Below are 13,401 nucleotides of genomic sequence, written 5' to 3'. Positions count from 1 at the left end.
ATAACAAGTGTTACTATTCGTATATTTCGTTCTCTTTTGTAGCTTTCCTGACCTCAGGCAGTTTTGACCAAGACAGGAGTCTGAACACTGCCCTTTAGAAGCTATTGACCATTTGCTTATGAAAAAGTATAATTTCTTTTATATAATTATATTTCTACAAAAGCAACCGTAATAAAAACTAAAAGATCTATACATATGCGCCTACTATAACCCAAAAACATCGGATGTTGAAAGTCTTCAAGCATTTGAAACATCAGTCCGAAGAACCAACGCAATAAATGCATGCCAATTGATCGGAGGGGACTTCAATTTGCCAGGATGGAACTGGGCAAACAAATGTCTATACCAGGGAACACAGCACACAGAACAACATTACCATTTTGCAGAAATCCTTGACGACAACGGACTAACACAGCTAGTGCAAGAGCCTACAAGAAACAAGAACACTCTGGACCTCTTGATCACTAACCGTCCTAGCAAAATAATGAGAATAGATATCATACCAGGAATATCAGACCATGACATTGTATATGCTGAAATGAACATCAACCCAGTAACAAACAAACAGAAACAACGAAAAATCCCTCTCTACAAGAGGGCGAAATGGGACAGCATGAAGGAAGATATGAAACATCTACACAACGCTATTCAACAAGAAAGCAATACGGATAGACCAGACATAAATATGCTATGGAAAATGTTTAAAGACGGTCTTGAAACAAGTACAAACAAACATATACCAGCAAAAACCTGTAAGACCAAAGATAAGAACCCATGGATTACACGGGAAATAAAATCACTCATAAGGCGAAAAGACCGAGCATATAAAAAGAAAAAGAAATCAAACCATCCTGACGATTGTGCAAGATTTAAAGAACTAAAAAAGACAGCACAGAAAAGCCTAAGACAAGCATATTGGAAGTATATTGAAAGTATCATCACCCCAGAGAATCCTGAAGAAACACATGCCCCTTCTAAAAGATTTTGGACATACATCAAGCACAGAAAAAGTGATAAAAGTGGAGTGGCACCTCTAAGAAAAAATGGTAGCTTAGAAACAGATCCAATCAACAAAGCAAACATATTAAATGAACAATTTCAATCTGTAATTTCCACAGCAAACAACATCAGCAACAGTGAATTCTACAATCAAAATCATATGTCCGACTCACCAGAAAATTACCCTGACTGTAGAGACATCCTTATCACAATCAACGGAGTAGAAAAACAATTGAGAAACCTTAACCCACACAAAGCCGCTGGACCGGATAACATCAGACCAATGATACTCAAAGAACTTGCCAGCGAAATCGCTCCCATACTTACCATCATATTTAATGTTTCAATGGAGACAGGCAAAGTTCCAGATGACTGGCGGACAGCTACAGTCACACCAGCATACAAAAAGGGTCAAAAGTACATCCCAGCAAATTACAGACCAATATCTCTTACATGTATTTGCTGCAAGATCATCGAACATATTGTTACCAGCCATATTATGAAACACGCAGAGGCAAACAACATCCTTTATCCACTACAACATGGATTTCGAAGTAAACGATCCTGCGAGACGCAACTCTTAGAATGCATTGATGACTTAACGAAGTACCTTGAATTGGGAAAACAGTCTGACCTACTGATACTAGACTTCTCAAAAGCATTCGATAAGGTATCCCATAGCCTGCTCCTACATAAACTCAATCACTATGGAATCAGGGGAAAGACCAACAGCTGGATAGAAGCGTTCCTGACAAATAGAACCCAAGTAGTAGTAGTTGAGGGTGAACAGTCAGACAGAGCAAAGGTAGAATCTGGAGTTCCACAAGGTTCAGTCCTAGGCCCTAGTCTATTTTTGTTTTACATAAATGACCTAGCGAATGACCTAAAATCAACAGTTCGTCTCTTTGCTGATGACACAGTAGTCTACTTAACCATCGCCTCAGATACTGATTGCCGACACCTACAGTCAGACCTTGATAAAATGGCACTATGGGAGGAAAAGTGGAAGATGGAGTTTCACCCAGAAAAGTGTAGCGTACTGACTGTCTCCAGAAAGAAAAAACCAATCAAATGGGACTATGTATTACATGATCATGTACTAAAACATGAAACATCAATTAAGTACCTGGGCTGCACCATCACAAGCGAACTAGACTGGGGAGAACACATCAACAACATTACCAGCAAAGCCAGCAGAAGCCTTGGTTTCCTCCACAGAAATCTACACATCGGCTCTAAAAGCATCAAAGAGCAAGCTTACAAAACCCTAGTAAGGCCCCAACTAGAATATGCCACAACAGTATGGGACCCATATCATCAGAAACATATTGACCAAATTGAAAAAGTTCAAAGGAGGGCTGCGCGATACGTCACCAAGCGCCACAGAAACAGATCAAGTGTCACGGACATGATTAATGAATTGGGTTGGAAAAGTCTCCAAGAACGACGCAGAGAGGCCAGGCTCGCAATGATGTACAAGATCGTCAACGACAAAGTAGCCATCAACAAAGACATGTACCTCCAGAGACCAACCAGAGTATCCAGACATACACAACAGCATGGATACATGGTACAAACAGCAACCAAAGACTGCAGGAAATGGTCCTTCTTTGTGAACACCACCAAAGACTGGAACAAGCTTCCCCCGGAGATCGCCACAGCACAGTCATTTGAGACATTCAAATCTCAAATGACCAACCTTACAAAATAAGACGAACATTTGTTTTTATCCTGTTTTTAACCATGCAGAACCAATTTGCCAGTATATTCAGAAAGTTGAATGTGGGCATTATATGGAAGAAGAAGAAGAAGAAGAACTATAAAAGATGTTTCAATTTATTTTATAATAAAAGTTAAGTGAAATAGCAATTCACCGGGCACGTCAGACTCTCGAAGCTTAGTTACTAGAACAACCTTGAGGCACACTATATTGATATATTGTGTTCTCAAAACAACCATAAAATTCTCACGGTATCAATATATCATCGGAGGCTTTTAATTTATTATAACTGTAATGCCCTGGGTGACATTATTTTGCCAATTTTTGATTGTTTCTGTTACATTTCTTTCATTATATATCTATATATATATATTTATATTTTGACATATTAGTCGTTGGTTGCTGTCTCATTGGCGTAAACTATAGTTTTAACTCCGTTTGATGTACTTCAGAGAGAGATTAATTAAAGAGAGGTGCTCGGGAATATTTCACGGTTGGGCAAAGTAAAACGAAAAACATTGTTTTCAACTGTATACGACGACCAAATTTGAACGAAGTCTAGTTTCCTTATAATTAGAATAAGATCTGTATCTTTATCTGTATGAATACGTTGTGGATACTAATACTGGCTTTGATACAACAATTACTCGGTGCGCGCACTACGGTGTCTTCAAGGTGGTTCCACTCGATCACTGTTTTCACGAAGAATGAGTTTGAATATTGCGGTGTTTTGCTAGATGGAATTCAAAACACTTTGTGTTGTTCCTTACTTGTTTTTCCACAATATTTATTGTCTGGTATAGTTTTCAAATATCTTGGCAGTAATTGTTCTTTTTGGACGTTCTATAGCAGTGATTCCTGTTATATTAAATCCAGTCCCCAATTGTACATTGACAGGACTATATATTCAAAACATCGTAATAAATTCCGTTGAGCACACAACCATGTTATCCAAAATCAAACCATAACTATTTAGAATATTGAAAACTTCCATTCGTTTTTTCCAGAATTACAAAAATATTTATCCAGTTTTACTTAGCTTGGGGATTTATTTAGAATTACACCAGTCTGACTAAAGCCAGTCCCACTATTCACTTGCGTTTGTAAACCACTACCCACTTGCGTTTGTAAACGCAAGTGGATAGTGGGAATGGCTTCAGTCAGACTAGATTTACATTGTACAAAATTATCAAAAAAGTTCCAATTTGTAGGAAGAAGCCTTTATCTGGTCCCGTACAATCCAAAAACCTTATTATATATATGTAGAACTCTGAACCACGATGGAACTCCGAATTCTCCTCCTAGCATGCAGCAGTATGGGGCCATGCAGAAAATGGACTGGATGGCTCAGATTAAGTATAATGGATTCGAGTGGGAGGACATGTCTTTATTTGGAGTATTCAAGTGCTATAAAAAAAAATAAGCGTGTCGGTATATAGTATATACTAAACAGGGTCCATCTCATTTTATAAACTTGTTCTCGATATGGCATATCTGAGAAATTACTCACAACAATCATTCATCCATTTATCTGATGTAACAGATTTCAAGAGAAAAAACCCATCAAGTATATGTATGTTTCACTTATGTCGAGACGTATCACGCGTGTTCCACAAAAAATTTTACAATTAGAACTACGCTGCCTGAGCAGAACAAATTGGGGAGTACACGTAGGTTTCAGTCGGGTTTATTTCGGCCTTACTTGTGGCAGAAGATTAACACTGTAACCACAATAAAATTAGGCTAGAATGCCGGTTTTCATACAAAGCAGTATTTATCTCAGGAATAAAATAAAATTATATCAACTTGATATAACAAAAAACAAAATTATATCAACTTGATATAACAAAAACATTGCAAATAATTCATTTTGTCCACATAAAGTCATGTGAAGAATTATTGAAGAGAAGTCAAAATTAATATTTAGAGCAATATATTCTAATTGTCATACAAAAAGTTTGCGACATAATTCCGAACACTGGTTAGTCCATCTGCAGACCAAGTTCATCTTTCAGTCGCTTTGCTCCCCACAATTTGCTGCCTGACTTGGTTTAACATATTTTTGTAACCTCCATCTGCACTGCTCAAAACTGTTCGGGGCTTGAATCGTTTGTTACTTTCTTTTTCCTTTCCTTTCCTTTATAAGCATGAAACCTTCATTTACAAAATATTATCCTCCTGCTTGCGAATTCCTATCGATTAAAAGTAACGTTGTATTTGAAAACGTCACAATATTCAAGCGTCATGTCGAACCATCGCACTTCTGAGAAAGGACCATCGTACTTCGGCGCGGACCATCGCATTTCAGCGTCCCCACCGCACCTCCGAGTCCTACATATATTTCGAAACGATGAAGTTGTGCATAGCTGTTAATAGATAAACTATGTCGTATTTGTAAGACAAGAAAGCAATTGATTGACCTGTGCAGTATATCTGAGGTAATTAATGAACACCTTAACTGTGCATTATCCAGATTATAAGAACAAAGAGATGTTGCTCATATCATGTGTTAAATCGGAAGATTTATGTGCTGAGTAAAATAACAAAAAGAAGAATACTCTTAAACAAAACCATAATGATACCGGGAGTAATAACTGTGTGCATTGTCTTTCAGCTGAGACTACTATAGTATTATATGCAGTATATTGAGTCTAAGCTTTCAGGTATCGTTTTCCATCCTCGGGTAAATAGGAAAAGCATACCCTACATCTCATCTCTTCTTCCCTTTACTTCAAATCTATTATAATCCATCTTATTTAGTTCTTATGTGGCCCCATTAGTCGAAGTAATATTAAAACACTTTACATTATTATTTTTTTTTTTTAAATTCGGGTTATTTAACTCATGGAAAGATGTTTGATGTACACAAATGTAGAAGAGTTTTATAAATATATTGGATGTAAGACCTTTAAACTACTTAAATTTCTCCGTCATACTTGTGTTATGTGTAAATTGTTGGAGCGTATATTTACAAACACTTTTAAAAATCAATAAACCTGCAATTTTACTACAAAAATTGACATTTTAATTACTTTAAAATGATGATTTAAATCGGAAATCAACAACTACGCATGACGATAAACACATTTTTGTACTTAGCAACAGAGGAAGTCAACTAGAGACCCATTTTCTACAACAATTCAACAAGAATGGTAAGTTTTAATCTATCGAACATTTTCGCACGTTCACCATGGTCATTGAAATAAACAATGGAAATTGTTGTACAAATGTATAAAGTTCAATGTTGATACTATCGACAAAAACGCTTTGTTTAGGAACATCCAGTCATCGTTATTTGATTTATATTTATATAAATATATATACAATTTTCCTTTGACTCACATGAATACGGAGTATTATAACTGGGGCGCTACTCTTGTTAACATGTACAAGGCCTGTCTCTACAATGGTAACCTTTTTGGTACATACTGTCATGAACATTGAAGAGCATAGCCAACCTTAAAATGTTTTTTTTTTCAAAACGGTAAAACAAACAATTAGATTTCTGGGGTTATAGTCTATAAGATAAGGCCAAACTTTCGAAGATAAATATAAAACATGTGTAAAGAAGACAAATATAAAGCATTTGTAGATTCGGAAAAAAAATGTAAACCGTGATTGTCAGAAGACAAATATAAACCATATGTAAAGATTCGAAAAAAATGTAAACCGTGATCGTCAGAAGACAAATATAAACCGTTTGTAAAGATTCGAAAAAATGTAAACGGTGATTGTCAGAAGACAAATATAAACCATATGTAAAGATTCGAAAAAATGTAAACCGTGATTGTCAGAAGACAAATATAAACCATATGTAAAGATTCGAAAAAATGTAAACCGTGATTGTCAGAAGACAAATATAAAACATGTGTAAAGATTCGAAAAAATGTATAAACCGTGATTGTCAGAAGACAAATATAAAACATATGTAAAGATTCGAAAAAATGTAAACCGTGATTGTCAGAAGACACATTCTCTGTGAAAGTTGCATGTTTAACGTCAATGGTTCCTACGGTTTATTCATACAACAATGGTCAGATTGTATCAATTTTGAGCTACATTGCTCGTCCTTTATATGGACTATGTATTTGCGTTTGACTTTATATGCAAACAAGAATCAATCATTTAAGTACAATGCAGAGACTAAATAGTTGTTGCCTTTTGGTTGATACACTAATCAGCTGACACCAGTCTATTGATTACATCACTGGCCTTGAATGTATGTATAGCCAATTATCGCTATTTTACGAATTTTTCCTTTGATCTTGCTGACTGATAATTTCCGTTCTCATCGGAGTCGAGTGATATGAAAACGGAGTCGAGTGATATGAAAATTATCGCTAGAAACTAAGGGAACACGTGCCGTTGTCAAGGAAATTAACAACGTCTTCATAGGTAAAATAGCGATAAACAGATTATCATTGGTCATCTCAACTCGATTGGTTTTCTCGCTTTCGCCGTCCCGGCTCAAGCGAGAAAATCAATCTCGTTGAGATAACCAACGATAATCTATAAGTATCTAATACATGTATGTTTTGGTTATGCGAGACCGTGTCGTTGGGATATTGTCTCATAAGATACACCACACAGTTATTTGTATATTGTGAAATATCATTTTACACTTTGGCAATGACAGTATATATAATTATTTTCACAGTCTCATGAAGTAGAAGAAACACTAAAGAGAATACAGACACACCCTGGAGTGATAGGAACTATTGTTGTTAATAATGAAGGTATGCACAAGGAAGGACAATGAACGTATTAATTTATATAGAAATTTAGATAGTGCAATTCTGTGTAAATACGAATATATATGTTGAGTGACACAACGGCTGAGCATTAACGTATGTCTTGGAATATAAAACATATTTATACGAGCCATAGAAACAGGTACAAAAAAAAATCTCCCGTTAGCGTCAAATAGAGTAAAATGATTATCGTTAAGGTTATTTTGATTAATATTTTAACTGGAATCTCGTTTTCCAGGTATTCCGCAAAATTTAAAACATAATTGAAATTCAACCACTGCTTAAAGAAAAGAAGACCCATTAATTAAACAACAGACTGTATTTGTAAATCATAAATTAGTTTAGAGTCAGAGGAGGTTTATAAGAAGAGAAGAGACCATTGATATGTTTTATATTCAGTATATTATTTATTATATAATGTCTTAAAGGTATTCCAATTAGAACAACATTGGATAATCCAACAACCGTCCAGTATGCCGGATTAATACAGTCACTGACAGCCAAAGCTAGAAGTGCAATTCGGGATATTGACCCACAAAATGACTTAACATTCTTAAGAATCAGGTCTAAAAAGCATGAAATAATGGTAGCTCCAGGTATGCTAATAATAGTGATAATTTACTAATTTTCATTCAGTTTTACTCTTATGAAATTTTTACAAACTGCATTTATTGATTATATTTAAACATAAGTGGTATTAATTATATTGATTCAGGAGTATTTTTATTGTTAATACAATATACATCTGTAAACAGTAAACATATCACTAAACTAATGCCACACGAATAATCATATAATGATACGCGTTTTAAAAAAGTTTCCGAGAAAGTAAATTACATAAAATACGGGAATCACTGAAAACACTAAGAAAAAAAAAGATGTGTGTAAAACCTTTGTATACTTTTCATCTTTTAACGAATTCTAGAAAATTCATATTCTCTTATTCTTGAGTAACTTTGCATCTTCCATAACACAATAAACCTTAGGGCCTTAACACTGCATTTCCATTCCTGCTAAGTGATAGTTTCAAACAGGGGTTTATAGTGAAAGTTGATTTGAATCCGTTCATTTGCCCGCTCGTCCGTTCGTATGCCTGCATCTTCTATAAAAAATGACTATGCATTGGCTACCAATGAACTACAACCCATGGTTGAAGTGATGTCTGTCAAGACTAAAGGCCAGATATAAATACAAATGGAAGTATAAATAAGCACGGGCTGTTAGACGCCTTATCACATTGCATTACAGATAATTTGTTTTAATATGATAATCCCTATGCTTGTTCCTACAAACTCATGTCTTTTTTGGTGCAGAAAGTACACATTACATGCTAGAAAAACAGAATCCAGATTAATAAACTATCAAAGTAAGATACTTGTTGACAGTGCTGTGTATATGCTGTGTTTTAAAACTTCAACTTTTGCTTAAATTGTTTTTGGTCATCTTTGCAGGATTAAGTAGTTTTCAAAACAAATTTATCATATGTTGTTGACTTTTTAAGTAGTATTGAAACCAAAATTTGATTACCATATCATAAGTTTAGCATAGTCTTATTGTTTCTCACACTGTGTTTAATAAAACCAGGATTTTTATTGACCAAAAACAATTCAAGTTTAAGTGCTATTGTGTGATGCGTGTGATAAACTGTTAGTGCTATATATTTATTACATAAACATGCTTGTTATTAAAGTCAGTATATCATTGGTTTCATTGTTACTTTTAAGTTCGTTGCATTGTGTGACAAGAAAAAATAAAATGCACTCCTCTCAATCAATTTACGGAATACTATAATTATGAAGTATTTGCCATATGTCTGACACATGAATTAGGACGAAAAGTCAACAGACAAAAGATCAGCCATAATACAAATATTATTGAATTCTTAACAATTGGAAAATAGTTGCTTTGAATTACTTTTATGACTGCGTAGCTTTTTGAATTGTTATTATGATATATTTGATATGAAAATGTCAGGAATGATTAATAACATCCTTACATGACACACATTTATCGTTAAGAGAAGGGAATATTAATAACATCATTACATGACACACATTTATCGTTAAGAGACGGGAATATTAATAACATCCTTACATGACACACATTTATCGTTAAGAGAAGGGTATATTAATAACATCCTTACATGACACACATTTATCGTTAAGAGAAGGGTATATTAATAACATCCTTACATGACACACATTTATCGTTAAGAGAAGGGAATATTAATAACATCCTTACATTGCACACATTTATCGTTAAAAAAAAGGGAATATTAATAACATCCTTACATGACACACATTTATCGCTAACAGAAGGGTATATCAATAACATCCTTACACGACACACATTTATCGTTAAGAAAAGGGAATATTAATAACATCCTTACATTGCACACATTTATCGTTAAAAAAAAAAGGGAATATTAATAACATCCTTACATGACACACATTTATCGTTAAGAGAAGGGTATATCAATAACATCCTTACATGACACACATTTATCGTTAAGAGAAGGGAATATTAATAACATCCTTACATTGCACACATTTATCGTTAAGAGAAGGGAATATTTATAACATCCTTACATGACACACATTTATCGTTAAGAGAAGGGAATATTAACAACACATCCTTACATGACACACATTTATCGTTTAGAGAAGGGAATATCAATAACATCCTTATTTTGCACACATTTATCAGCACCAATTGGTATGTACAATACTTTGTCTGTGTTTTTGCAGTTTGTGTGGTTTTACTCTAACGAACACGCCAATATATGCATACTTACACACGAGTTATCTGTTAATTTGTTTCGTTTAGCAATAAAATAATTTGCTATAAAATTATGGTTTCGGTCTTGTTGCAAGAATTAAACAAAATATTATAGAATTCCTCGTTTAGAAGATTTTATCGCAGAACACCAACAATGCAATTAACATATTTAGTTAACACATACAAAACCATTTTTATTACTTTTTCTTTACAGAAAAGGAGTACTTATTAATTTGCATCCAATCTCCACACTAAGGACTTTATCTTCGGTGGATACCTTAACGATGTCAACGTTACATGACATGTACATATAAAAAGTGCAATAGTCATTAGTTATATCTAACACTAAGATATACAGGACGTAGCTGAGCTTTACTACATTCGGACTTGCTTTATATTGTTACAGATGTTAGAATATTTTTACTACATTAAGATTATTAATAAATATTCTCTTATGGTTGTGGCCTGTTATTTATTTCTTGCATGAAGAGTTATATCTGCACAGAGTGTGAAACGAAAAAGTTTATTTGACTGGCTTGTCCAGCATCATGAGACGATATTACGACATTTCCATTGGCTATATTTGTTAGGTTATTGATACATTTCAAAGGTTAGAACGGTCTACATTTCATTCATGGCAACGGACATTTGTGATTTCGTCAATAATATACAAAGAACTCACACTTTTCACCTGGGAATCTTTTTGTCAAATTTTATTACATTCTGAAGAACATAAGAGAAATAAGGTTAACAACTCGCGAGAATTGGGTATCACTTGATATCAACTCGTTATTTAATTCAAATATTAATGATAAACTCGCCGAATGCTCGTTATTATTATATTGAAATTAAATTACTCGAGTTGATATCAAGCGACAACTAGTTCTCACTCGTTATGAAACATATAAATATAGCATTTTTGTAGTACACAATACTGAAAAGAAAGGTACACTCCTCAGTGCAAAAACCGGTTGAAAAGTAATAATGATAAAAAAATAATTTCGTAATGCCTGCATATTTGGTACATTGGTGTATATTAGTGACTTACAGGCGGGTTTTCGTTGTCATGCCTGCATATTTGGTACATTGGTGTATATTGATGACTACAGGAGGGTTTTCGTTAGAATGCCTGCAGATTTGGTACATTGGTGTATATGAGTGACTTACAGGAGGGTTTTCGTTGGAATGCCTGCATTTTTGGTACATTAATGATTTACAGGAGGGTTTTCGTTGTAATGCTTTCAGACATGGTGCATTTGTGTATATTGATGACTTACAGGAGGGTTTTCGTTGTAATGCCTGCAGATTCGGTACATTGATGTATATTAGTGACTTACAGATGGGTTTTCGTTGTAATGCTGGCAGACTTGGTGCATTGGTGTATATTGATGACTTACAGGAGTTTTTTCGTTGTAATGCCCGCAGATTTGGTACATTAGTGTATATTAGTGACTTACAGGAGGGTTTTCGTTGTAATACCTGCATATTTGGTACATTGGTGTATATTGATGACTTGCAGGAGGGTTTTCGTAGTAATGCTTGCAGACTTGGTGCATTGGTGTATATTGATGACTTACAGGAGGGTTTTCATTGTTATGCCTGCAGATTCGGTACATTGGTGTATATTAGTGACTTACAGAAGAGTTTTCGTTGTAATGCTGGCAGACTTGGTGCATTGGTGTATATTGATGACTTACAGTAGTTTTTCGTTGTAATGCCTGCAGATTTGGTACATTGGTGTATATTGATGACTTACAGGAGGATTTTCGTTGTAATGCCTGCAGATTCGGTACATTGGTGTATATTAGTGACTTACAGAAGAGTTTTCGTTGTAATGCTGGCAGACTTGGTGCATTGGTGTATATTGATGACTTACAGTAGTTTTTCGTTGTAATGCCTGCAGATTTGGTACATTGGTGTATATTAGTGACTTACAGGAGTGTTTTCGTTGTAATGCCTGCATATTTGGTACATTGGTGTATATTGATGACTTACAGGAGGGTTTTCGTTGTAATACTTGCAGACTTGGTGCATTGGTGTATATTGGTGACTTAGAGGAGGGTTTTCGTTGTAATGCAGCAGACTTGGTACATTGGTGTATATTGATGACTTAAAGGAGGGTTTTCGTTGTAATGCTTGCAGACTTGGTGCATTGGTGTATATTAATGACTTACAAAAGGGTTTTCGTTGTAATGCAGCAGACTTGGTACATTGGTAAATATTGATGACGTAGAGGAGGGTTTTCGCTGTAATGCCTGCAGATTTGGTACATTGGTGTATATTGATGACTTAAAGAAGGGTTTTTCGTCCATGTGCCTGTTCAAGTTAGACAGGAACCTCGTTAGTGGTTGCGTTATATCATATCTTAATGTCTATCTAGCTAATCCGATGTTTGATGGTTTCTGTGTAATTTATTCAGAACTGGTTTTAGACTCGTGACGTTTTGGAGCTTCACATATGGTATTGTATACACAAGTGCCTATTGTTGAAGACTGTATGTTGACTTTTGGATATCATGTGGTTATGCTTGTGTCGTTTGATTGTTGCCTCATTGACGTTTTTATTTTATTCATATTGGTATAACATTATTATAATTGGTCATGTTGGGCGAAAAATGTACAAGTTTTGGTTACACCCAGTCTTTTTTAGTAGGTCATATAAAAATGTAATACACCATTTGTTCAAATAAAAAATAAGAATATGTGTTATATAAAAATAAGAAGATGCGGTATGATTGCCGATGAGGCAACTCTCCACAAGAGACCAAATGACACAGAAATTAACAACTATAGATCACCGTACAGCCTTCAACATTGAGCAAAGCCCATACCGCATAGTCAGCTATAAAAGGCCCCGAAATGAAAAATGTAAAACAATTCAAACGAGAAAAACTAACGGCCTGATTTATGTACAAAATAATGAACGAAAGACAGATATGATATACAGCAACAAACGACAACCATTGAATTACAGGCTCCTGACTTGGGGAAAGGCACATAATGAATGTAGCGGGGTTAAACATGTTAGCGGGCACCCAACCCTCCCCCTAACCTGGGACAGTGTTGTAAAGGTACAACATATGAACAAACTTTAAAAATCAGTTGCAAAGGGCTTAACTCATCAGATAGATACAAAGCACAAAAACAAGCAACA

The 13,401-nt window shown here is 34.8% G+C and overlaps 2 protein-coding genes across 3 annotated transcripts in view; both read left to right on the top strand.

Annotated features, from left to right (window-relative positions):
- Positions 1-13,401, top strand: part of LOC127738286 (mammalian ependymin-related protein 1-like) — a 414,752-nt gene that overhangs the window by 67,425 nt on the left and 333,926 nt on the right. The gene's annotated exons all lie outside the window — the stretch shown is intronic.
- On the top strand, positions 5,678-10,707 carry LOC127738288 (dynein light chain roadblock-type 2-like). 2 transcript variants are annotated; one of them, XM_052249477.1, is made up of 4 exons: positions 5,678-5,871; positions 7,377-7,455; positions 7,899-8,066; positions 8,784-10,455. In XM_052249477.1, the coding sequence occupies exons 1-4, from the start codon at positions 5,869-5,871 to the stop codon at positions 8,822-8,824; spliced, it is 291 nt and encodes a 96-aa protein (XP_052105437.1). In that variant the 5' UTR covers positions 5,678-5,868; the 3' UTR covers positions 8,825-10,455. The 2 variants fall into 2 exon arrangements, with proteins under 2 accessions (XP_052105437.1, XP_052105436.1); XM_052249476.1 differs by lacking the exon at positions 8,784-10,455 and adding an exon at positions 10,463-10,707 and having other exon boundaries at positions 5,693-5,871.

The sequence above is a fragment of the Mytilus californianus genome, unplaced genomic scaffold, assembly GCF_021869535.1.
Source record: "Mytilus californianus isolate M0D057914Y unplaced genomic scaffold, xbMytCali1.0.p SCAF_4, whole genome shotgun sequence".
Lineage (NCBI taxonomy): Eukaryota > Metazoa > Mollusca > Bivalvia > Mytilida > Mytilidae > Mytilus > Mytilus californianus.
The sequence above is the reverse complement of the archived record's forward strand: the minus strand, read 5'-3'. Positions and strand labels throughout refer to the sequence as shown.